Source organism: Gadus chalcogrammus, chromosome 8 (assembly GCF_026213295.1).
Source record: "Gadus chalcogrammus isolate NIFS_2021 chromosome 8, NIFS_Gcha_1.0, whole genome shotgun sequence".
In the NCBI taxonomy this organism is placed as follows: domain Eukaryota; kingdom Metazoa; phylum Chordata; class Actinopteri; order Gadiformes; family Gadidae; genus Gadus; species Gadus chalcogrammus.
In genome coordinates, this window is record NC_079419.1 from 18,989,501 (window position 1) to 19,015,489 (window position 25,989).

Here is a 25,989-nt window from a genome sequence, read left to right on the forward strand (position 1 = left end):
GAGAGAGAGAGAGAGAGAGAGAGAGAGAGAGAGAGAGAGAGAGAGAGAGAGAGAGACAGAGAGAGAGACAGAGAGACAGAGAGACAGAGAGAGACAGAGAGAGAGAGAGAGAGAGAGAGAGAGAGAGACAGAGAGAGAGAGAGAGAGAGAGAGAGAGAGAGAGAGAGAGAGAGAGAGAGAGGGTGAGACAGAGACAGAGAGAGAGAGAGAGAGAGAGAGAGAGGGTGAGACAGAGAGAGACAGAGACAGAGACAGAGACAGAGACAGAGACAGAGACAGAGACAGAGAGAGAGACAGAGAGAGACAGAGACAGAGACAGAGAGAGAGAGAGAGAGAGAGAGAGAGAGAGAGAGAGAGAGAGAGAGAGAGAGAGACTGATATGAGGGAGAAAAGTAGAAGGAGGAGGGTTGGTGAAGGGGGATATCCAATTCCTCTCACCCTCCCCCCTCTTTTTTTCTTCCCTTTTTCTTTTCACCCATTTCTCTCTCCCTCTCCTTCCCTTGGCTCTTTGCGTGAGTGGAGCACAATAAAGGATTTAATCAAAACTCCTGAACAAGCAAAAGCCCACTGGCAGCGTGCCAGAACGACCAGTGCCTCCTATTTGGCCCCAATGTATGTGTGCGCATGGTGTGCCTGTGTGTGTGTGCGTGTGTACATATGCATGCCTGCATGAGTGTGTATCTGTGCATGCACGTGTTTGTGTGTGTGTGGCAACTCACGTGTGCGGGCGTTTCTGTTTGTTTGTGTGTGCTTCTTACTGTGTGTGAGTTTATATGTGTTTATTTGTGTGTGTGCTGCACATTGTGTGCGTGTGTGTTACTTTTTGCATGTGTGTGTGTGCGTGTGCGTGTGTGCAGGGAGGGCCTGGACTGGCCGGGGTTTTGGCAGCAGCCTCTTGCCCCTGGCACGGCCGGGCTGAACCACTGCTGATTATTAATTTGGGGGAGTTCAGACAAGAAACGCAGCGTCAGCACATTCCGTTCCCCTTCCCCTCTCTCGCTCTTTCTCAGTTTGCCTCACTCTCTCTCTCTCTTTCCCCCTCAAGTTTCCCTCTCTCTCGCACCCTCAATTCCTCCCTCTCACTCTCCCTTGGTTTCCCTCTCTCTCTCTCTCCAGTTAACATCTCTCCCTCTCTTGGTCTTGCACTTTTCTTTACTTCTGGATTTCACCCTCTCCTTTTCTGCCCTATATCTCTATGTCTCTCTCTCCTGCTCTCTCTGGCCTCTGCTCCCTTGCACTTCTTCCATTACTTATCTTTCAACTTCTTCTCTCTCTCTCCCTCTGTCCATTCTTGCTCCTTCCATCCTTTCACTTCCTTCCACTTTTTTTTTTTTCAGGCAGCCTCTGTGTGTCTATTGGTTAAACATTGCAACTAATTTGGCTTGGCAGAGAGACTGAAGCTCTCTCTTTCTCACTCTCTTTCTCACTTTCTATCTCTCTCTCACTTTCAATCTATCTCTCCCTCTTTCTCGCTCTCTCACTTTCATTCCATCTCTCCCTCTTTCTCGCTCTCTCACTTTCAATCCATCTCTCCCTCTTACTCGCTCTCTCACTTTCAATCCATCTCTCCCTCTTTCTCTCTCTCTCTGAATACAGCCTCTCTGCCTGAACTGCTCCTCCCCGCTGGCCATTTTGGTTTTGCGGGCCCCTGCCTTCCCCTTCCTCCTTCTCATTGTCCTCACGTGCTGCTTAATGATTGAGTATGATCAAGTTAAAGCACACATGGGCATACACCAGCACTCAGACACACACAAGCTCATGTGTGGGTATACACACACACACACACACACGACAAGCATGCACATACAAACATTTACTTGTGGTCGTACACACGTACACACACACACACACACACACACACACACACGCACACACACACACACACACACACACACACACACACACACACACACACACACACACACACACACACACACACACACACACACACACACACACACACACACACACACACACACACACACACACACACACACACACACACACACAATGTTTGTGCATTAGTCTCCTTTTGTTCTTGTTTTTTTTTGTTTCAATGTTTTTCCCAAAAAACGACTTTGATTGTCACAACACATTGTACTTGCAGAGCTATATTTTACCGACACCCCTTCAGCCAAAATTTACTCAGCCATCTTTCCCAGAAATGTGATTAACAAAGTGGAAAAATACACTGAGATTGGTTTGATAAACAAACTGTTGTAAATAGAGAGTCATTTGTTTAGCTTTTGACTTTACTGAGTGTCAAAGTTGACCAATCAACTTTTTGTTGTTGATAAAATGAATAAACAAAGTCGATAAAATCAATCTAGTTTATCTAAATCTATGTTGCCACTTATGGCAACATAAGTGCAATGCTCTACCAGTTCAGCGACAGACAATTAGCTTGCTATGTTACTGTATCATGTGTATTCTGCCGTAGGTGGAATACGGTAACGAGCGCACAACTACCTGCAGGCAAAGGTCGCTGCTCCCTATTTTCTCCGGTCCATGGTTTAACCACGCGCTGATACCAAGGTTCTGCTTGTGTATAAGGGGCAGTCATACCAGCCCCTTATACACAAGCAGAGCCTTGGTTGGGTAGAGGGTTTTTAGACTGCAGGAGACAGCTAGTGCATTGGACACGTTGTGGACAAATACCTTTTTCTGATTTTGTTACCTAGACCCATGTTTAATTTGAGAAATAAAGATGTTTGCCTTTATGCCTTTTGTGCCGGAAATGATGGCCAAATAGCCGGTTTACGAGTCTGTAACTTTGGTTTCCCCGCCGTTCTGCTCAATTCAGTATAAGTGAGGTAGGTACACACGGAATTGTGGCGATGCGGCCATAATGTTAACAGGGATGAACAGAATAATGTTCGGCACCTTTGGCGCATTCACCTACATGGTTAATAGGTGGACAAACACCGATACTGGAACATACCAGTAGAGGGCCACTGTGAGACCCTCTCCCAGATGAAATAAGGTTCCCCATTTGAATGGATCCTATTATATCAGCGGACATGGTAGAAGACAAAACACGTTCCGTGTGGACCGATGTGTCAAAACACGGCGTCGGGTCGAGAGTCGGACACAGCGGTTATTGCGGTTCATCCACGAGAACCTGGGGACAATCCTGAGGAGACTCAGAAATACAGCTGAGGTCAGATGGGCCCCGGCTAATAAGAGAGGAAATTCAAACATAACAGGGAAATAGGCACCAATATAGACTAGTAAACCGCAGAACAAATGTGTTCCAACAGTTTGGGAGGTGGATGGGTAGGGAAGGATGAAAAAAAATAGGGTTGCCATGTTACTCGCTATATACACACAGCCGAGCAGGGCACGCACAGATGGGCAAGTGGACACAAATGTGCACACACACACAGTTTTCACACAAACGCGCACACACACTTTTCACACAAACAAACACACACACTTTTCACACAAAGTTTTCTTTTTCGTTTAACTCAAAATAAATAAATAGAGACATCTTTTTTTTCTCAGCGTTTGCTTGCTTCCCACAAAATGAACACGACGTTGCCAGCGCTGAATTCATTTGTGGAGCTTATAAATCATCATCATTTCAATTTCAGACATTTTTATTGTCTCCTTCGAAAGCAGCTGTGACCCCTCGACTCTTGAGGCAATTTTAGAAAAACACAAGAGAGAAAAGGGAGACAGAGACAGAGAGAGTGAAAGATTTAAATAGAGTGAGGGGGAGAGAGAGAGAGAGAGAGAGAGAGAGAGAGAGAGAGAGAGAGAGAGAGAGAGAGAGAGAGAGAGCAAAAGAGAGACAAAGAGAGAGCAAAAGAGAGAGGGAGCGAGAGAGTGAGAGCAAGCGGGTGCGAGAGAGCGAGAGAAGGAAAGAGAAAAATAGTGAGAGAGATGGAAAGGAAACAGCAACCTAAGTCAATTACTGCAGAAAGTCTCCCTCATAGCGGGACCGTGCTAGTCCTGGTCATGACTGCGTATTCCCTAGGACCCCACCACAAAACCAACAGATAGGGAAAGAACAACTCAAAGAACATCATATACAGAGTATTTACATTCTTTAGGACTTAAGAGCTGCAACGCAGACGATGGCCGTTAGGGCTGGGCGATTAATCGAATTTTGATCGCGATTTAGTTTTTCCGTCAAACTATCACAAAATGAACATAATCAATTTTTCTTTTTTTTTTAAGTGTTTTATAGAAAGGGCAGAACAGCTGGAAACATATCTGTATATTATTTTAGATTGGAAAAAAAATATTTTTGACCATTTTGTGTGTGCGTAATTTCACAGTACTCAGATACAAAGTTTTTTGGGAGAGACATGCTGAATAAATACAACATGTTTTCAAACTCAAAAATAATCGTTTGAATAATCGTGATTTCAATATTGACCATAATAATAGTCATTATGATTTTTCCCATAATCGGGCAGCCCTAATGGCCGTGGATTATCGTTTGCCAGGTTTGAGTCGTTCCTTTGTTGTACGTGGAGAACAGAGGGGAAATAAACAGAAATATGATCGTTTATACTTTTGTTTGTTTTCTTTAGATGTGAACGTGCGATGGATGTGGCTCTTTGTACGTGCTCTCCCACCAACCCATTTGGAGCGGCCATCGTGATAAGCTCTGTGACCCGGTCTGGCAGTCGTTGTGCGAGGCAGAGCTACGAGAAGCTAAATATTTGCCTCCCTGTATCTTCTTCATCGGTTTGCTGTGATGTAACACACAAGGCTAGCTCTCCCACACACACTCTTGCTCTCTCCCCCTCCTTATCACTCACCCGCTCTCAATCTCTCTACTTGTGATGCCTGCGCAGTGCACAGAAACACAGTCAGAAACACAAAGAGAGACATGACTTGAACAAATAGAACAGAGAAGAGAGAAGAGGGAGAAGTGATTCTTAAATCAACGTTGAAAATCAAAACCGTTGATGTTTTGCTTTTTACAATTAAAGGCTTATTCAATCATAAAAGTAGAATATGAAGGCTTTAACAATTTTAACATTTGATTTTGGATTTGATGTGTTCAAATTCTACCGATAGAAATAATAAGATGGCGGAGGAAAGCCAACTGTCGCACAGAGACAGTGGTCACAAACATGCTTGGCGTGTGTGTGTGTGTGTGTGTGTGTGTGAGAACGAGTGCAACGCGTCGATCGGGTTTCACGGCAAACATGTGTTCAGTGCTTGGCAAGAGCGTTGAAAGGCCCATGCATCATGGGTGTGTGCGAACCCCCCTCCTGTCACAACAGGCTTTCAAGGCGGCCAGCATGCACAGAGCGATCCAGGTCGGACAGGTGTGCCCCCCACCCCCACCCCGGAGCTCCACACCTCCATGTAAAGGGCCCAAGGGCATCTGGGGGCCAGGGATTTATCCTACAGACCTCCGAGGTGTGAAGCGAGCGGCGCGATGGCGTGCGGCGCTGGTATGCCATCTGATATGCGAATGGATACAGAGTGAGTGTGCGGTACGCGTCGTTAAGGAGCAGGTACCGGGGGGCTCAGCATCTTGCTCGGGGCTGCCTGTAACGACTGGGCTGATCAAATTGGTGTCCGAATCCCGGAACCCTTTACGCTCCGTCCCAGCACCCTTGATCTTCAAACCTCTTACCACCACTAGACTGCCCCGAAGAGAGGTTATTATTGATCATCTGTGAAGAAGATCATTCCACCTCTTTAATGGAGACACACTCTTCCAGTGTGTGGCCTCAAACATGTCGAGGAACAATATTTACACCTCGTACGGTTTATCTCAATAATAAACCCTGAATAGCGTAGCAAAACTCTAACGCTCCTTTGGAAGGAGGAAGGGAAAAGGATCCCGATGCAGCTGGTTCCTATATTTGCAGTTGGCTGAAGCAGCCCAACCTTACACTGAAGCCCCTCTCACACCCCCCCCCCCACACCACTCTTTCATTCTGTCCTATCTTTTTCATTTTCTCTCTCTCTCAAGCTCACTCTCTGCCCTGTCTATCCCCTCCTCCCACCCCACCACCGCCCTCCCTCCCTCCCTCCCTCCCTCCCCCACGGCTTCTTTGAAAGTGTTTTCCTGGTATTGAGCCGGGAGTGGAGCAAGAGAGGGACTGGAGGCCTCGCAGTTCTCAGAACTGGCCCTGCTGCATGTTTTATTGCTGCCCCGAGACAGAGAGAGAGAGTGAGTGAGAGAGACAGAGGGAGAGAGATACTGAGTGTGAGAAACAGAGAGACAGACAGGGAGAGACAGAGAGGGAGAAACAGAGAGCGACAGAAAGGGAGAAAGAAAGAGACAGAGAGACACACAGAGACAGAGACAGAAAGAGAGAAAGACAGGGAGAGAGGGACAGTCAGGGACAGAGAAAGACACAAAGAGAGACAGAGAGAGACAAAGAGAGAGAGACAGAAATGGAGAGAGAAAGAGACAGACATACAGAGACAGAGAGAGAAAGAGACAGAGAGACATACAGAGACAGAGAGAGAAAGAGACAGAAAGAGAGACAGAAATGGAGAGAGAAAGAGACAGAGAGACACACAGATACAGAGAGGGAAAGAGACAGAAAGAGAGACAGAAATGGATAGAGAAAGAGACAGAGAGACACACAGATACAGAGAGAGAAAGATACAGATAGAGAGACAAAAATGGAGAGAGAAAGACAGAAAGAGAGACAGAGATAGAGACAGAGAGAGGGAGAGAGAAAGGGAGAGAGACAGAGAGAGGGAGTGAGAGAAATAGAGAGGGTGGGGAGAGAGAAAGAGACAGAGAAAGACAGGCAGAGAGACAGAGACAGCATCAGACATGTATGGGAATCTGAAAGAATGAGGGAAGAGAAGAGATCATAATAGGAGACAGGGGCTGTGTGAAGCAAGCAAGGAGGAAAAGAAAAAGAAAAAAGTATCAGACATGTATGTGAGTCAGAGAGAGATAAATCAATAGATAGATGGACAGAGAGAGAGAGGGACAGAGAGACAGAGAGAGACAGGGAGACGGAGACAGAGAGGGACAGAGAGAAAGAGAGAAAGAGACAGAGAGACAGGGAGACAGAGAGGTAAGGGAACTAAGGGAGAAGAAGAGCAAGGGAAATAAAGAGAGAGAACCGGAGCAAGGCACGAGAGACACAAGGATAAATGGAGGGGGGAAGCATTGAGGGAGAAGGCAATACTGGGTGTAAGGGGAGGTAGGGGGGTGAGTTGCTGGAGGGATAAGAGGGGTGGTGCGGATGGTGTGTCTGTGTGTGTGTGTGTGTGTGTGTGGGGGGGGGGGGGGGGGGGGCAAGCCATGGTTCACTTCAGCAGGCAGTAAAAAGTGAGGCCATGGAGAGGGTTAGGGAGACACACACACAAGGCAGAGAGAGAGAGAAAGAGAGAAAGAGTAAGAGAGAGAGAGAGAGAGAGAGAGAGAGAGAGAGAGAGAGAGAGAGAGAGAGAGAGAGAGAGAGAGAGAGAGAGAGTGGGAGGGAAAACCAAAACTGGGCCTGTGTTCTGTGAGGATTATTTCTGCTGCGCCACAAGTTGAGAAACGTTTTGGCCCGGGCGCCGAGGGAATGAAGCCGATCGCAGTCCCCGTCTCACGCTACACCGTTGACATGTTTTATAAAGCTATCCTCTGCTACAACGTGGCCACAGAGTAGAACTGTTAGCAACACTAGCACTGCAGACACATCCCACACTCTCACCTGCCGTCCAGCCCTGTCTTTACTTTACCGAGTGTGTAAACAAGTCCTGCATGGAGCAAGGCTGTACTGATTCATCGGTCGGGTGTACCTTGGTGAAAGTGAGTCTTTTTCATACAGGACAAATACCAAATGGCATTCTGCTGCGTGTGGGGGTGAGCTGGCCAGGCAGGACCTGCACTCATGCATATTTTAGCTTTCGTTAAGACAAACCATTATTATTATTTAATTTGACAGCAAGGAAAACTGAGCACTGGCAAATGCTCCAGCTGATCACCTGCTTATGAAAAACACATATAATCTGAGTCTGTAACATTATCCCTGTACATAGGACTCCAAATGGCTGTTGATATGAAGGATATTCGGCCCCCAAATGACCCCCCCCCCCACTGTTCATAGAGACAGCTTTATGAGCATTCATTGGACCATCCTACCGATAGAGATACTTAAACTAAAGCTATACTAATACAGGTCCACACAAACCTCTGCTTTCCCCACTCTGCAGGGGAAGCAAATATATTCAATCCCTATCTATTGCTGATCTCCAATCCAATCCTCTACCAAGTCCTGCTCTCCTTCAGAATCTAAACTCCTACGGTCAGGACTCGAAGGCCGAAATGCCGAAGTGGTCTGCTAGCGTCCGTCCTCCTAGGAAGGAGACATCTGTAGCCTCAAGTTCCCTGCCCGAACCACCTCCACCGGGTTCTCTAGCAACACCGTTAACCAGGTTCTCTCTCTGAGCCACCTCCACCAGGTTCTGTAGCAACACCGTTAACCAGGCTCTCTGTCTGAACCAGCTCCACCAGGTTATTTTAGCAACACCGTTAATCAGGTTCTCTGTCTGAACCAGCTCCACCAGGTTCTGTAGCAACACCGTTAACCAGGTTCTCTGTCTGAACCAGCTCCACCAGGTTATGTAGCAACACCGTTAATCAGGTTCTCTGTCTGAACCAGCTCCACCAGGTTCTGTAGAAACACCGTTAACCAGGTTCTCTGTCTGAGCCACCTCCACCAGGTTCTATAGCAACACCGTTAACCAGGTTCTCTGTCTGAGCCACCTCCACCAGGTTCTATAGCAACACCGTTAACCAGGTTCTCTGTCTGAGCCACCTCCACCAGGTTCTATAGCAACACCGTTAACCAGGTTCTCTGTCTGAACCAGCTCCAACAGGTTCTGTAGCAAGACTGACGTGACCTTTTCATCTTTACACCCTATCTTTTATACAAAAGCACAAGTAGAACGAGTTATTTTTTGTTGTGGGTTGGTTTCAATGATTGAAAAAGTGCAAAAGACAAACACAATGTTGTCGCTAAAACCAGCACCTTTCACCAAACAGAGGCAGCATTTGTTATTGTTCCTTTTTAAATTATTTTATTATATTTTTTGCAGTGCACCCATGCAGAGTGATTGACAGTCTGCAGGGCAAAACAAAATGTAGCTGTAAACCCAGTTGGGCAAGAACTATTATGCATGTTCACAGCTTGGGAGTATGGCCTTACAAGACTTCTGTTTGACAACAAGCCATTCACTGATACGGATGTCTCCCAGGGTGGACCAAACACTCCCTCTCACACCCCCTGCCACTATTAAATCTCCAGCTATCTTAATCTGCCAATGTGATATTGTTGCAGAACTCCCACCCGAGTATTTACAAGTCATATTGCTGGTAATTCCACATTACTCCGCCTCGACAAGTGAATTTAAAAACGTATACATTAGAAGGAAGCCCAGTGCGTCTTTGTGGTACATTATGAATAGTCAATGGCCTCCTACCAGAGGTAAAGCAGAGTTCACTGGCTCTGAGCGTGCTCAGAGTGCTACTAAGCCCAACTGTCAAAAAGAATAGGGAGAAAGAGGGAACCCATGGAGGAGTTAGAAGACAATATGGCTTTTGACGGGGCAGGAATGTATGGGTTCATCCTGGAACATATCACATAAGCGGCAGGATATAGCCCCTTTTTTTTGTTTAATCTATTTTGGCCAAGCAAACTTGTGACTCTGAGCTCCATACAAGGAGGACCTGGATCCTGGAGTTGAGGGTAATAAAAGGGAGGGGGGGAGGGGAAGGTATGAATGAAAAAATAAATAGAAATATTGGCTTTGTGGGGGAAAATTGGCAAGAAAGGACAAGAGGCTTTTCAGAGGCTGGGCTAACTCAAGATAGGCTAACGTAAGCCAGAGAGATGTTTGAGTTGGAAACAGGGCCCCAGTTTAATGAGGCCTCTTGGACATGATTCCATGTAGATATTATGAACATAAAAAAAAAGGTACCATTTGTAACATACACGCCAAGCGTTTAAAATGGGTACCGCAGTCCAGATTCACCACGATGTGGTGTGGCCCAATCCCATCAGCTCAACTGATAATCACAATTTCAGCAATCAAAAAACGAAATGCGTTGAAACTCGGCTCTGTGCTAACCCTATGATTAAAACCTGTGTTTCAAAGTTTAGAATCAAGAAGTTCATTCATTCATTAAAAGTCTGGCGTCAAAACAGATAAGACCCTCGTAATATATAAAGATACTTCATGGCCACTCCAAGCACTTGTAGCTCCCTTCTGCCCCCACGCCCCAGCCCCCCTAGACTTTCCTTCTCCCAATACCAATGCCCTGGAGTTGAGTGGAGACGGGCCAACAAAGGGATACACGGCAGGAGATACGCACATTTCTTTGTGCAGATAGAACCCTCTCCAGACTGCACTCTGGAGGCAGGAGGTGCTACAGGTCACAAGTGTGGCGCAAACCGGGGGCCATGGAGACAGGCTCACAGGCAGACCAATGAGAGGCCTGGATGGGACAGCCTCATCAGTAGCTCAATTGGACCTCTATTGTCCAACGGAGGGATCAATTCGTTAAGCTGCGTTTCCATAGAGGTGAGGATTATGACGCATCTTCAGTATAGATTAAGGGGGTCAGTGTGCGGTCATGGCCAGTGAAAGCCCTACCCAAACTCTCCCAAGATTGGCAACTGGGCTGAGGAGTTTAAGCAAAGACGATAGCGATTAGCCTATTAGCTACAGATCTGCTACAAGTCATCGAAGTGCATCAGGTCTGTTGGTTCAATTTGCTCTGCTTTTTAGAGCAATTTGAACGTATTTTTAGGTCCTGACATACCATTTCCTGTTCATGTGTTAGCAGTGTGAGACATCACATGCCTCAGTGATAAGTTTCGGGGCTCTAAATTAACTTTTTTAATCATACGTTCCACTGTCCTCCTAGACATAAAAACCATTGTCCAATATTGAAGTGATTTTTTTCCATTCCACATAATATAGTTGACTTATTTGACTCACTTTGTTCCACCATGGAAGTTCTGCTAGTTGTTCCCTGCCCTTGTGTTTGGAAATAATCATTTTTCCTTATTAATTGATTCATTGGTTTAGTTTAGTGTTTCTTTTTAATAAATAATAATAACTAATATATAATAAAAAATTATAATAGCATTAACACCAATTATAATATTACTTTATTGTTCATTCACACAAAATCAATTATTGTATCACATGCTCCAACAATAATCACCAATATTAAAGAAAAGACAACTTCTTACGAAATAGCTGTGTGACGTCTGGCTGTTGAAAGGCTAACCCCAAACTAGATTGCAGGCTTTAAATGATTTATTATATTTTAATGGTTGAATGGAATTTGAACAGAGTACAAAAGTTTATAGTCTGGATTGAGTAAGCATAACAATATGAATATACAAATCATTCAAATAGCTTAAAATAGTTGACAAAAGTTTAAGAGTGGAACAAATAGCTAAACTAAAGTGATACAGATTAAACCTAGGCCTAGTATAAGTATGATCACTAGACGTCATAGAAGCATGATAAATAGTAAAGTAGAATGATAAGTAGTACTAGTATTATTAGCAGTATGATAGGCAGATTAGTATAAGTTCCAGTAGCACAAGTAGTATGATAAGTCATAGACCTGTAAAATAGACTATAAGTAGGCATAATACTCATGATAGGTAGAAGTATTCTTATGAAACAGTATCAGGACAATATGTTGTAATATTGGAATGAAAAGTAGTAGAAGTAGTATTCTTATGAAACAATATCAACATAATACAAAGTATAATGGGTTTGATAAGTACTAACATTAGAATGATAATAACAATGGTAAGAAATTTATGGTTGTAACTTGGAAATCTGTTCATATCTAATATGTTGAGTTTAGGTCACAGAATGCTACGGCTACTGTTTATATACTTATTACTAGTTTATAGTGGCATATACTACCATACTACTACTGAATATATGAAGTCTCAGCTTTCATATGACATATTGTTTGTTTAGAGACAGATAAATAATAATCGATAAATATATAGTTTTTAAGTAGCATTAGCATTTAGAAACCTAGCCTGCCTCGTTTTGCCCTTCTAACGGAAGCAGATAACCAGCCATGAAATGAAGAACAAAGCCTCAAACCATTGCCTTGTTCTCAATGCTTTGGTCAGGACTAAAACCAGACTATTATAAATTGGTAAGGTTCAGTAAAAGTAGACCAACATGTGGATGTCCACCATGTGTCTGTCCATTCAAATGTAGTCAATTCAGTTGAATATGGTGTAAAAGAGGAGACTGTTGTGTGAAGAGTGTGAAGAGAGGGCGAGTCTCCATTGGGACCCATTGTAATATCTACGGTGTCGTTAACAAGTTGTTACACATACACGCCCCACGCTCAAAAAGTATAATTCCAATCATTGAATTATTTTAACACTAATGAATCCAGAACCGCCTAAATAATTAAGCTTTACTTGTTTTGTTGTGTTTCTAGGTGAATTATCAACTACTTTCATTAACTATGCTCATGTGATGATTTGTTTAATGTTAGAACGAAAGTTTAAAGGTAAAAGATGTACAGAGTACAGAGTGCGAACTCTGAAGTACTTTAAGTCTCACAGAAAGGTTCTGCCCTATTGATTCCCTTTATACATTTAAAAAGCGTAATTTCTTAAAAGCTGTATCATATTTTTATTAGAAACATAGCAGACGTTGATTTCAAAGAAGCTGAACATCTAAAAGATTTGATATTGAATGGAGATGAAAAACTGTGGAAGTAGTAAAGGGCCGAAAAAGTGGCAGAATATTAATAAAATAAGAAATTTATGAAGAACATATGCTGTAAGTGCCTCCAGCATTCACACTAATTATCTGAAGAACAATAAAATCGGTCATAAAACACCATATGTTGTCATGGACACATGCATACAGGATGTGTTTCTTACTGTTTGATCAATAAATGCATCATTGGAAATGAAATGCAAATGTGTTGCATCCAAATTAAAACATATTGTAATAATATGTAAAATTATATTTTCATAATGAATAAAAAAATCAGTTTCCCCTTTCTCCCCACATGAGAAATTAGCGTCTGCCACCAGTCAACATGGCCACATTATTGAAGCACACTTTTAGTCGTTGAACAGGGAAGCAACCTCAAAACACGAACGGCCCCAAAACACATATCTGAGGGAAAAACCCTCCAAATGCACACAGAGACAAGAACACTTAACATAATCCCCCTCAAACGTGAACTGCCATTTGCAACACTACTCTACACATGGGATTAAAAAGTGAAACTCCATTATAATTGAATCTGCTAAATACTGCTAAATACATTATGGTGGAAGGACGGAACATAACCTTGTCTTCAATAGGCTGTATACGTTCATAGTTGAATCTATCTGCATTTTTAAACGGCGTGATTCTTACTGGGAAATGCTGCATATTTGCATTGTTAGTGATTGAGTAATAGTTAATAGATTCAGTGCTTCCTGCTTTTTTGTAATGTTTACAAAAACAAATTTAAAAAAACGTCACAATGTCCGTGGACTTGGGGTAACCACAATGAAGAGCAGAATGTAAAGGTAATGGGCACTAATGCAGAGTATACAAATAAGTAAACAGGCCCAGTCGTATCTTATCACAACCTCAAGCACAGCAACATATTCACAGTAGCAAAAAGGTTATTTGGATTGATTTGAAAAAAATACCTTATATTATTTTGTTCAACTGCCGTTACATAAATAACAGAAAACAGGTCATGGCTGAACCGCGTTGGTTATGAGTGGACATCGGCCCTCCCAGACCAGGAACGGATCAGGGCCCCTTACCTTGTGATGCGTCCGGTCGCGGGGCAGCGGGGAGGGGCCGCTGGGACCGGGGTTGGCTGGACGGGTGTCCCATCCTCACGGGCCCCACGTACTCCACGTAGGTCCCCGGGAAGTCCCCGCGCTGCTTGGTGCGCTCGTTGAAGCCCAGCAGCCAGCCCAGGCGCTCGGGGCGCTCGATGCAGCCGTCCTGGTAGCTCTCCATGGACAGCAGCGAGGCCATGCTGACCGTCAGCAGGTCCCCGGACTGCAGGTCCAGGTCCTCCTCCTGGTCCTTGGTGAACCCGTAGAGGGCACGGTACTGGAAGCCCTCTGCCGCCATTTTGAACAGGCAGGCTCGAAACAAAATGGCCACCAGAAGAGAGGAGGGAGGTAAAATGGCTGACTATGGGTCCAAATGCCACTTATTGTTTATGGCTCGACCGGATTTCTATTTTCTTCACCCCCCCCAGAAACGGTGGTGTGGAGTACGGTGGCTTATGGGAGGAGCGGGGGGGGGGGGGGGGGGGGAGGGAGAATACAGTCACCCGAAGCTTAGAAGCATTTCCAAAGCGATACGGGGTGGTTGGGGAGTACCGCCGCTGGGTCCGCTGTTCCTCGCGGCAGGACCGTCCCTCAGAGTTGACCAGCGTTGGTCGCCGAGCGCTGGAGCACTTTCCTCAGCTTGATGCCTCGGTTGAGCCAAACGATGGAGCAGAGGGAGAGCGTTGGCAACATGCTCCTTCAAGCGGCAAAAACCTGCTGGCCGGGGTGCTATTGGAGCAGCCTCCTCAGCGCTCCGTCCGGGAGCGCTGGCCAGCCAAAGGGGGTCCTTCCGTCGCTGACGTCTCGACGCGCTGAGACCCACCAGTGGTCCGGTCTGAGGCACGAGAGGCTGGCCCGTTCCTTAATCCCCCTCGCTTCTCTCTGGGATCCGCATGTTCCGGACACTGATTATGTCCCAACCTACATGGACATGGAGACCACATTAAGCTAAAATACATAGTAGAACATTTTAAAGAAAAATAATCAAAAAAAAAATATGAACACAAAAATTGGCATTAACCTTGAGCTTACTGTTTAACTGAAATTAAAAAACAGAGTTTACTAATTGCAATTTAAGACACTTGGAGACCTTTCGAAAAAATTTAAAAAGGGACACACAATATGGCAAAATGGCGGCTCGTGGCCACGAGCGCAGCTCAAAAGTGGAGCACGAAAAATGGCCGAACTGCGGCAGCGCTGCCGAGCATTAGCGCAGGGCTGCGATGGCGGCGGGTGGGATGAGGCTGCTGCGTCACAGCCGGCAGCAGCCTGGGTCCCTGGACGTGAGCCTCCCTGCACAGTCACACTCACAGCCTCCACCGACGCAACGCCACAGCCAGGGCAACTTCCCCATAATACCGTGGCCCATTTTCACCACACAGATAAAAGCAACTATGTGGGTGGTTGCTATGCAAAAGTATTATTAAATGTTTTCGTATTTGTAGGAGTGTGCCGTTGATGAAGATGACGATGGCGCCCAGAGATGTTAGGGTCCCAAGAAGTGTTGAGGATGAAAATACCTTTTTCAAAAACAGTTACCTTTCGGTTCTATCCAGAAAAAAAAGCCTCTCTCTTCTTCTAAAAAGGCTTTATAGTTGTTGAAAGTAGCCGATACAAACGAGATCGCTGTATGGAAAAAAAATATATTTCTTCTTCAATATTTTTTTTGTTGCTAGGTTGAGTTAAATATCATATTATGACAATAAAAGGCCAATACTGTTGGTATGCTCCCTTATCTTTATAGACACAAGACCTGGGGAACATTTTACCGTATCAAGCAATCGTTTATAGGAACGTCGTCAATCTCAAAAGCTATTGACTCCGGGATCACATAAAAACAAACGCGTTGATAACTTTAATAGTTCATATCTTAATTCCCATTATTTAAATAATTTTGTAATCCAATGCAAAACACACACATCGATATTTCTGATTTCCCCTTACCTCCTGAGGCCCAAAAGATCAAGTTGGGGGGAAATATGCTGAAACAATGAGGTAACTTCAAAACGGCATTCATTATAGAGCAGAGCTGGGCGAGCAAAGAGCCCGACGGAGAGATTAGGATTTCTTTCAGACGTTTGGTGTCTGTTGTCCGTGCAGTATCGACGGTACGGGTAACCTCTCTAGACCTGGCGAAGACATGACGAACAGCGAACACGAATAAGCATGAAACAACGAATGAAACGGACGATGGACGAATGAATGAAGTGAAATGATGGAGAATATCAACATTCTTGGTTGGTCTGTGTCAAAAAGTAGGGAGTATTTCTTTTCTTGGGGGGGGTTTGGGGCATTTCACAAATTATATAATCATCGGCCTGGATTGAGAGGCTCGTTGTTGTGCAACCGTTTTCAATGCATTGATTTAACGTTCCAGGTGACCCCGTCCAAAAGTAAAATAACATTAAGAAGACTTGAAAACAGTTGACCTAAATCAGAAATAAAGCACAAAGCTCGGACTGATCGCTTAATGCGGGGCTGCATGCATTCGAACCTTAGCCTACATTATCCTCACTTGCCTACGACATTCGAAAAAAGGAAAAAAGCGAGCGAGCAAACATTGACCGCAAACCTCCGTCAGTTGTTAATGTTGTTATTATATATACACAAAACCCAAACAAAAAAAACGGTCCAAAGTTACCAGCACCGCAAAGAGTTAGCATGAAGGAAGACAGGACACCGCTTGATGGCCGGCACTCACCACACTTTTTGGGCTCAGAGAGAGAGAGAGAGAGAGAGAAGCTGGACGGGCAGACTCCGGGTGCAACATCCTCAGAGTGGAGATGCGAGAGGTGCCAGGCGAGACACGTGGCAGCGGCAGACCCAACCACAGCCCGCGACGCTCACACCACCATAACCCCCCCCCCCGCCCGCCTCCTTCCCTTCCTCTCTCCACCTGCTCTTGAACACACCCCCCCGCCCCCATCCGCCCCCCGCCTCCACCCCAAATACACAGTACTGCCTTCCAACTGACAAACCCCCCCCGCCTTCCGCTTCTGTCCTCACCAAGAAGGGAAAAAAAGTCCAGTTGCCTTTTCCACACTCCATGTTTTCCTAAATTCACCATAGTGTTGTGGAAAAGAGAGGGAAGCAAGAAGAAGAGGAAGGATGAGGTGAAAACGCAGGAGCAAGCGAGGAGATGTCCACTGATATGGCCGTCCTGATTTATCACATTTCTCCAGAGCAGAAGAAGTGCTGCAACTCCTAGGAGTTGGAAGAAGAAGCGTCTCTCTGTTTCCCCACTCTGACATTGTAGGAGTTGCTCTGACTTCAGACAGGCAGCAGCAGTGGTTAGTCGGCTTCCCGTCACTGAATCCATCTCTTTTAAAGACTTTATACAGGACTGAGTTGAAGAGAGAAGGGCAACAACAGAGTGGGAGGGAGAGAGAAGGAGAGTGAGGGAGAAAGAGAGAGAGGGGGGGAGAGAGGCGCACTTAGCTATCGGCTGAGTCCAAACAGGCTTTGGGGAGAGTGGAGGAAAATAATTAATGAATAGGCAGCGAGTAACTCACTGTTGCTAGAGAGAGGGAAAGCTCACCCTGTGATCTGATTGGCTGCTGCTCTGACCATGTGATCCCGAGTCACCAGAGAAGCCGGGCAAATCAAGGAAACGTTCTAATATTAGAAAATGTATCTAGGCAGTGATCAAGCATCTGACCCAAACAACTCCCACCTTTTCCACAGATACTACTTTTCCTTTTAAAACATGCCGTTTATCATCTTATTTTATGTATAATGTATAAAATATATACAATTGTGAAAATAAAACTAAAGGATTCTAAAAGCAGGAATGGAATTGAAGCATGACACGGCAAATGATGCAATGTTATGATGAGAAATGTTAACTTAGCTGTGGTGCTGATTAAAGGATTCATATGTTTAATGTTAAGTGTTCAACATTGCTTACAAATTGTACAGAGAATTGGATTAAGTTGTATTTAATGGTCAAGTACAAAACGCAAACGATTCAGACACAAGATTAATCAACGAAGTTAAATAATTAAATAGGCATATAATATATTTATTGTTCTTTGAACAATAGCCTAGGCTGAGACATTATCAAAATGGGAATGCAGGCATGTTGAAATGGGAGCTAGTCTACTCTTCTGTTTTAAGATCTATTTTTTTAATGTTGACATGCTGACATGCATTCTGCGTTTAGTCAATACAGGACTGACCTCTATACACTCAACTGAACTAATACTGTGCATAATGTCCCACGGATTCTCTATTCCACACAGCCAACCATCTGATTGAGAAGTGCTTTTCCCAAGTTACAACAAAACCAAAAGATATATTTATAATATTTGCATGTTACATATGTGTTGAAATAATTGTATTTCTAAATGAAATGTTCAAACTGGCTGATCAATTGAACAATTTGTCTGATAATGTAAATTGTAGCCCTTCACAGACTAGGTTACAACCCAGTCCAATACATATCCACCGACAAATGAAGCCATGAGCAGAAAAGCAGACATGCACACAGATAGACAGATTATCTGCAGTTCACCCAATTCTCCACCAATCATTCAACATGACGTTCAGTTACCAACGAAGGCAGACGTGTTTGGATCTAGACCTGAGGTGAATGGTAGCCAACATCATTATTCATTCTGAGATATAGCGCCCCGTACAATCCTATCAATAAGTAAGCACTTGTTTGCTTTCTCATGAATCTGTTAATACTTTGTTGGTCCATTCATATAAGCCTCTACCATTGAAGTACACATCTTCAAAATATTTCAGAAGGCAGAGATGACTTTAGGGAACGCAAAACATTGAAAAGGGGGTCACCCCATACGCTTGACTTGTGAGGAGTGTAGTTGTTTGGCTTCCACCCCTTTCTAGACAGGACCAATCCTAAGTCTGTTTATGGAACAGAGAAAAATATGATATGTTATTGTTCGCATACTAGCATGTTTTCTTTTGCGTTTATTTATATTAAAATAAATAATGTGTAGACATAATAGTTTACATGCTACAGAATCCCAAAACCAAATCGTAGGCCTACATAAGTCAGAGATATTCAACCATGACAATCAACGTTGACATGATGTGTAAAATAACGAACATGAGAAGCCACCGAGCACAACCCTGATATAAACATTCAGCCTGAACCCTGACATAACTCTGCATTCAAACGTGCATATTAGGCTAATGCAACATTAAGAAGTTTAATTGGACCCAAGATACTGCTCTGGAAATGTGCAGCTAAATGTGCGCTGTGCAGACCATAGCCACCACACACACAGACTGGCCCGGGTCCATCGGTGCACATGGACCTGAGAAATGTAACTGCGCCACAGGCAACCCAGAGGAGATAGGCCCAAAGCCCAGGAAGAGGACTCTGTATTCTTGCTGCTTAGAAACAAAGATTAAGAGATTGAGAGCAATGGATGAGCCTCGTCTTGTCATAAGAATTGTATTGTACAGAATGACCATGTCAAACTGCACATTTGAAGATTAAATACTTTGACCATAAAGGAGAAGTAGTTTCTTATTCTAGGCTACCCTGGTAAAAAAAAGAGCTCTAAATCTGAGGACATTAATTATGAATACTTAACGTATTATAATGTAGACCTATGCTGCTACTCCATAACACTGCTACGCAGGGAAAATGGCTGGAAATACTAGTGCCCTATATCTACAGCCAACTGATCACATGGACACCTAACTCATACACATCAGGATTTGAGAAACAGTCCTATTTGAACCACAACTCTATCATTAGTAGCATAGTATCTATGTTATTTTTTTAAATTGCTGCGCTCATTAAGGCTGGTCCGATTGCTTTTAATATGGTTCCCATTAACCTTCAACTGTAAAATGTGATCAGTGATCAGGACAATGTTTCATCTTGATTGTATTTCAGGGACACCAGGCCAACAGATCTGGTAACGAGCCTCTCATCTAACCACAAATAAAAACACACAACAGCATTACTCTGTATAACAATAATAACGCACAGAGGGAGATCAGTGGCACTGGCAGCCAAACTGAATATCAACCTCATTTCCTGATATCGACGTGCAAAACAGGCATCACGTGGACGTGTGGTTTTATTTTTGCGCGGAGTAAAAATTACCTAAGTCAACGCAACAAGGGCAGATGGGTAAAAAAACAAATGAGGTCAACTTGTACTTTTTTAGAACTTGTAATGCTGTCAAAACTAATGCTTTTTTAATGACAACTAGGAGTTTTCGAGGAGCGATTCTGTTGAGGCTTGAGTTGAAACTACTGAAACTAACCCAAAAAAAAGAACGAAAGTGCAGAAAAGAGGGACCACATTCTTCTGATGACCTGATATCAGATCAGATCATAAAGCCAAAGACCCTCACACTGCAATTGAATGACACACAGTTGTGATTTGCAACAGGGTTTATAAATCAGATTTTTCAAGTAATTCCTAATGGTTGGGTGTTCCTTTATTCCCAACTCGGGATAGATTTATTGAAGCACAGCTGGGCCTGACTAAAGTTTTGGAACGGTTGCTGTGCTGGAAAAACGAGGGTTCGATTTTGGTAGCCAAAATGTCAATATATATTATATATTTATAACTGGAATGATAATCGTCAATAGCACATAGTAATAAAAATGCTGTGTCAAGAACGGAACGCATATTAAGTTTTTATTGGTTGAATTGTCCTATTTTTGCTCTTTTTATATATTGTATTTTAATGGATGCAATGCAAATGAGGTTCCATGCAATTATATTTGCTAGTTATAAAAGTCAGGGCTGAATTTGTTACCATTTATCGCTGACCAGACACAGATGGGATTGACTGTATCCAGATTTAGGAGAACATACATTCTCTGAGATGTTCCTCAAGGTAAATCTGTGTATATCAGTATACCACAGCATCAGTGCATCAATGCATTGACTGCATAGGTAGAAGCTATAGGGGGTTCTTGGTCACAACCTAAGCTTTGACCCAACACCTTTGTTACACTCCCTCCAACCTCCACCCCATAGAACACTTCTCTAAGATTTTTCTTAAGTCACTGTTTATCCTTTAATTTGCTAGGTTTTGTAAAGTCACTCAAGTATACACTTCTGTGTGTATGCCTTTTTTTGTTCTTTGCTTGGAAATGAGTTGTCTTGATGAGTCAAACGTAAGAAAGGTCTATGATGGATATACGAAATGGACATCAAAAAGCATAATATCGAGATATCGCAAATATCGAGATATTACTTTATAAATTTGTATTTAGTAATTGCAAGACAACAAGGGTCAGGGCAGGATGTCTGTGGTTGTTTTTTTCTGGGCATGTGTGTGTGTGTGTGTGTGTGTGTGTGTGTGTGTGTGTGTGTGTGTGTGTGTGTGTGTGTGTGTGTGTGTGTGTGTGTGTGTGTGTGTGTGTGTGTGTGTGTGTGTGTGTTTGTCTTGAGTCCATGTGTGTGTGGGGGAAGGGGGAGACAAAGGTGTTTTTTATAAAATATTATTAAAATATATACATGTTACATAATATAAATGTCATGAAAAAAAAATATTGAACATGATTACATAATATTGCGATTTTGTTTATGTTTCATTAGAACTACTGTTAACATACATATGGTTTGCCTTGTTATATAAAGAGTAACATCCTCCAAATCCTAAACCTCAACATGCAAAACATTAGATTCAATCTAACAATAGCAAATAGGTGGGCCTAATAGGAGGCATATGGTAATGTCAAGCACTGTACCTTAAAATTTAAATACTGAATTTAATACAGATTTAAAAGAGGACGGACGGCAATCAAACAGGGTGCAGCGCACGACCGTCATGTTTGAGTTGCTTCTGTTTCTAAAGTTCAGCACAGCACACTTTCTTTCTCCATTTATCGAAAAACGTTATAATAGATGTTTATTCTTCGGGGTTTAATTGACATTAAGCTTGTCAGCAGTATAAATACAGTCGAAGATAATATGTACAAAGTTAGACGAATGGAAGTGCGTTTTAAGCACAATGTGCTTTACTGAGGTGCTTTATAGGAGTTATGAGACCTCAGTCTGGGAGGATTTATATGGAGAACTGCGAATGATGACAGAAACGCAAAACTAGGACCACTTCAGTGCTCAGGGGACTCGTTACAAACTGTCGACGAGCACAATACACTATATGGATCACTTTAAAGTAAAGCAACTAACTTCGTTTTTAACATCTAAAGAAACGTTTACTATGCAATTGTACCTGGATAATGTATACTCTTAAACCTGGATGAAACTACTAGGGCATAAGTCAACAGCTTGCTCGGCGCACACTTGCAGCGCTTCCACCATTTTCCAGTACAGTTCTGTCCTGCTGTACTGGAAATGTGCAATAACTTGGAGAAACTCACCCGTAGACAGCGCCTCGTAGCCTCGTCCACTTCAACTAAAGTACAAATACATGCGAGTGCTTTTCCTTCTCTGCCATCGATTTAGTGGTCGGTACAAAAATCGACTTTATTCTGAACCTCTGTTCACTGTTGGTTTGCGTCCTTTCTCTCGCTCTTTCTTTCTTTTGCCGTACATTACTCCCCTGCCTGCTACACAGCCATTTTCCAGCACAGCACAGCACGGCGGCGCAGGGAAAGAGGATAGTGCGTGGGAACTAATATGAAGAGCACGGAAAGAGACGAAGTTGAACGGAAACCCACGAATGAGTGAAGAGGGGCCTGTGCTATCGAATGGTTACAGCCCATTACGGATATTTGACCGAATCTGAACAAGACTACCTCCACTTTCTAATCTCTTTTTATTCCATTAAATACAGAGAAACAAAATATTTTATTTTAATAGTAATAATAATCATCCTGAATTTGGTCTAGAAGCCGTTTATTACATGCTAAGACCCTAGTAAAAAAAAAAAGGGCATTGACAATAACATTAAATGCAAATATGCCTAAACCCAGAGAACCAGTTAGCTATGCCAGATATATACACAAGACAATACTCCACTTTGGTCCTTTGCCACCATTTTATTTGAAGCAAATTTAAGACAATAGAAAAACGGGCATATCAGTTGTGCAAGGTAAACCAGGCATATCAACATTGATTAGAGCCTCGTTATGTAAGGGTACGCTCCGGGTTGGCAGCAGAATCCATTGTAATACGCATAGTCTAAGAAACCATTATTTCTTGCAAAGTCATAGGACAAAAGATAACATTCTTGCATCCTTCTTTTTTAATAACACCAATCCTCGTGAGCAGTGTACAGTTATGATCATCCATGACAAAGTAAACATTCCACATAAACAAACAGAGCCAACATGACATGTCCTGGTGCACTTGGTATATATACCTTCCACTCCCGACAGGCACAGGGGAAAAGGTCAACTAAAACAAAACATTAATAATGAATGAGTAATAACATCCAGTAGGCTACTAGTTCAAAAAAGTGAGATTGCTAAACTTCCACTCTCCATGTGACTAGCGTTGGTGGTCTAGACGTTAGTAAATGTTCAAGAACGATTCCCATTCTGAAAAATGTATTCTCAAACGGTTTTATTTTAAACGTCTCTAACGCTTCGTGCACTTTCTGTTCTTCCATACGGTTTACCTACACCCCCAGACGATTCAACGACTCATCTCAAACCATCAGGTCACCAGTGCCACTTGAATCACTCACAATGCAATAAGAACGCTGGCAAGAGACTGGGACTCTGACGCGTGAGAGTGCCTCACACCCACTATCTCCACACCTACAGGTCCATCCATACAGGTTGGTTTTCTTTTTTAAAGTCGGGTCTACTCGCACAAAAAGGTCACTTTTAAAACACCACCGACAGCTTCCGTAAAAGGTCCACCATTATTTATAGATATTTGTCAACATCAAAGGCATAATTATCACGACTACTTCAGCAAGAACATGTTTCCATATCAAAATATACAAAACAGGCTACCTCTATGCATTCGTCCATCCGGTCGCCAGAGCCTCGTTCATTTTTCCTTATAATTTACATGAATTCTGACAGTCACCCATGTACGCACACATTAAAATGTAAACATTCATTCATAGACAGAAAAAACAACACCCACGAATGTTTGGTTGTTAGTTCTACACTGTACAAAGAACGCATTTCGAATCACGCAGAGAACCAACCAGAAGATACATTATGTGTTATATACGGCTACTACAACTTGGGCAAACACTTAAGCTAGGCTAGGGTATATCGGAGGAGAGAGAGCTAGAGACACCTGGTTTGACGTACATGTTGATGTTGAGGATGAAGATTATACAGGGTAAAGCAGTCCTAGATTCAAAGGGGAGTCACACAGGATCCAACGTATTCAATTTGGCACCAGAGGGTCAAAATGTCTCAACACAACACAAAACACACACACTTTTCCCAGGGACCGATAGCCATTGCATACATGATGGCTAATTAATGAACAGCTAGAGTTCCTCTTTTAAAATTGTTCCAATCGGTATTATCTTGTTATGGTACGGTGACTTACTTTATTGTTTGCCAATATATTTTTTGAAAGGATGTTGATGCATTTTTATAGTTAAAAGGGTAATGCATCTAATGTAAAAAGGCAATTCACAATATTCTCAGAAACTCTGAATCTCGGTACAGATGAAAACAATGTGATAAGCTTTAAAAGGCCTGATTTGGACGCGGGTAAAGGGTAGCCATTTCCCAGTCAAGCACTTCAACCAATCATGATGCGGGCAGCTGTTATATCTCCTCAAAATATTATTTGAAATCCAATCTCAGCATCGACCAAGAAAAGCATTCAACCTGGAGCACCAATGCATTGCAAGGAACCAAAAAAGACATATTCAGAATTAGATGAGCATTAAAAAAAAAAGCATAAATAAGTTTCCTCATCTCAAGCTGTGGTATTTACAAAATGCTTCAGTTGCAGGCGCCACAGTGATCTGAGAACCAAAAATAGAGTGAGAGAGAAAAGCAAGCTGAGATGTAAACAGTTTGGGCAGCCATTACTTTATGAACAGCATGGTCGAATGCATTACGCTTAAAGAAACAAACTAATGTCTGAAAGGGTTTTTCTTTTGGTCGATTCCGTCCATCTGCCAGTCCGGTGACTCGAGTTGTGGCTGGGCTCACAGTTTTTCTTGACACGCATGCAAAGCCTTCAAATAAAAAATACAGTAGCAGGTCAATGTGGCCACGGCGTGAGGTCTCTTTCCTGAGTCTGCTCCTGTCACAACCCGCCACTAGGAGCCATCTTTCTCTTTTGACCTGGCTTTGGGCTGCGGCTGCGGTTTACCCTGTGCGGAGGCGCCTCCCCCCCCCCTCACGCCCAGCTCCTCCTCCCACTGGGCCGGGTGGATCCAGGACGCCATGAAGCCCCCCTTGGGCGGCCTGCCGGAGACCACCGGCGCCGGGCTGCCCTTCTCGTCCAGGTCGTCGAAGCTCACCTCCTGCACCGCCTCCTGCTTCTTGAAGGAGTCCCTGCGCTCCGACAGCGCCAGCTTCCTCATCACCACCACGTCGTTGGAGCGCCGGCTGACTCCGCCCCCGCCGCCGCCGCACCCGCTGCTCAGGCTGTTGCTGCGGCGATGCTGCTGGGGCGAGACGTACAGCCCCTGGCGCCCGTGCTCCCCGACGCACACGAACCCGGTGGCGGCGGCGTCCGCCTCCAGGTCCTCCTGCCCCTCGCTCTCCGAGAGCGGCGCCTCCATGGTGTGGCGGCGGGTGGCGAAGGCCTTCTTGTCGCCGTGGTACACGTTGAGCTTCTCGGCCGACTGCACCCGCTTGAGGAGCGGCGAGCGCTGGGGCTCGGCGCTGCGGGGCCGGCCGGCGTGCCGCGCCACGGTGGGCGGGGACAGGGTCTTGCCCGGGTGGTGGTGGTGGTGGGGGTGGTAGCCGTGCAGGGCCTTGGTGTGGCCGCCGGCCGGCAGGCTGACGGAGGCCGGCGAGCACTGCGGGGACAGGGGCTGCGGCGGGGGGATGCAGGCCAGCGGGGACGGGGGGATGCTGGTGGTGGACTTGCAGCGGCCCGCCTTGGAGAAGCGGCCCCCCAGCACGTGGAGGGAGCTGGGCCGCGCCTGGGGCACCGGAGAGTTGGGGGAGCTGGAGCAGGGGGAGGAGCTGGAGTCTGGGGAGGGGAGGGGAGGGGGGGGGGGGCACACGGTGAGGACGGAGCACACACATCGGGAAACACCACGGTCGCCCCGACGACTAGGCCGACAGTGAACGTGTAGCAGCGTGTGTAGCATACGAGGACTTGAACGTTCATTGTTAGATTATCTCAAAGCTGGCAATA

The 25,989-nt window shown here is 44.3% G+C and overlaps 2 protein-coding genes across 3 annotated transcripts in view; both read right to left on the reverse strand.

The window, feature by feature from the left end:
• LOC130387916 (phosphatidylinositol 3-kinase regulatory subunit beta-like) overlaps positions 1–22,365 on the reverse strand; it is a 26,498-nt gene extending 4,133 nt beyond the window's left edge. Inside the window, exons 1-2 of the mRNA XM_056597210.1 lie at positions 22,110–22,365; positions 13,754–14,702 (exon numbers count right to left, since the gene is read on the reverse strand). Coding sequence (XP_056453185.1) covers positions 13,754–14,079 — 326 coding nt within the window. The 5' untranslated portion in view covers positions 14,080–14,702; positions 22,110–22,365. The remainder of the gene's footprint in view (positions 1–13,753; positions 14,703–22,109) is intronic.
• A 175-nt stretch (positions 22,366–22,540) lies between these two features.
• mast3a (microtubule associated serine/threonine kinase 3a) overlaps positions 22,541–25,989 on the reverse strand; it is a 34,274-nt gene continuing 30,825 nt past the window's right edge. The window contains exon 28 of one of the 2 annotated variants that reach the window (XM_056597090.1): positions 22,541–25,821. In XM_056597090.1, coding sequence (XP_056453065.1) covers positions 24,938–25,821 — 884 coding nt within the window. In that variant the 3' untranslated portion in view covers positions 22,541–24,937. The remainder of the gene's footprint in view (positions 25,822–25,989) is intronic. The other variant, XM_056597089.1, reaches the window with a different exon arrangement.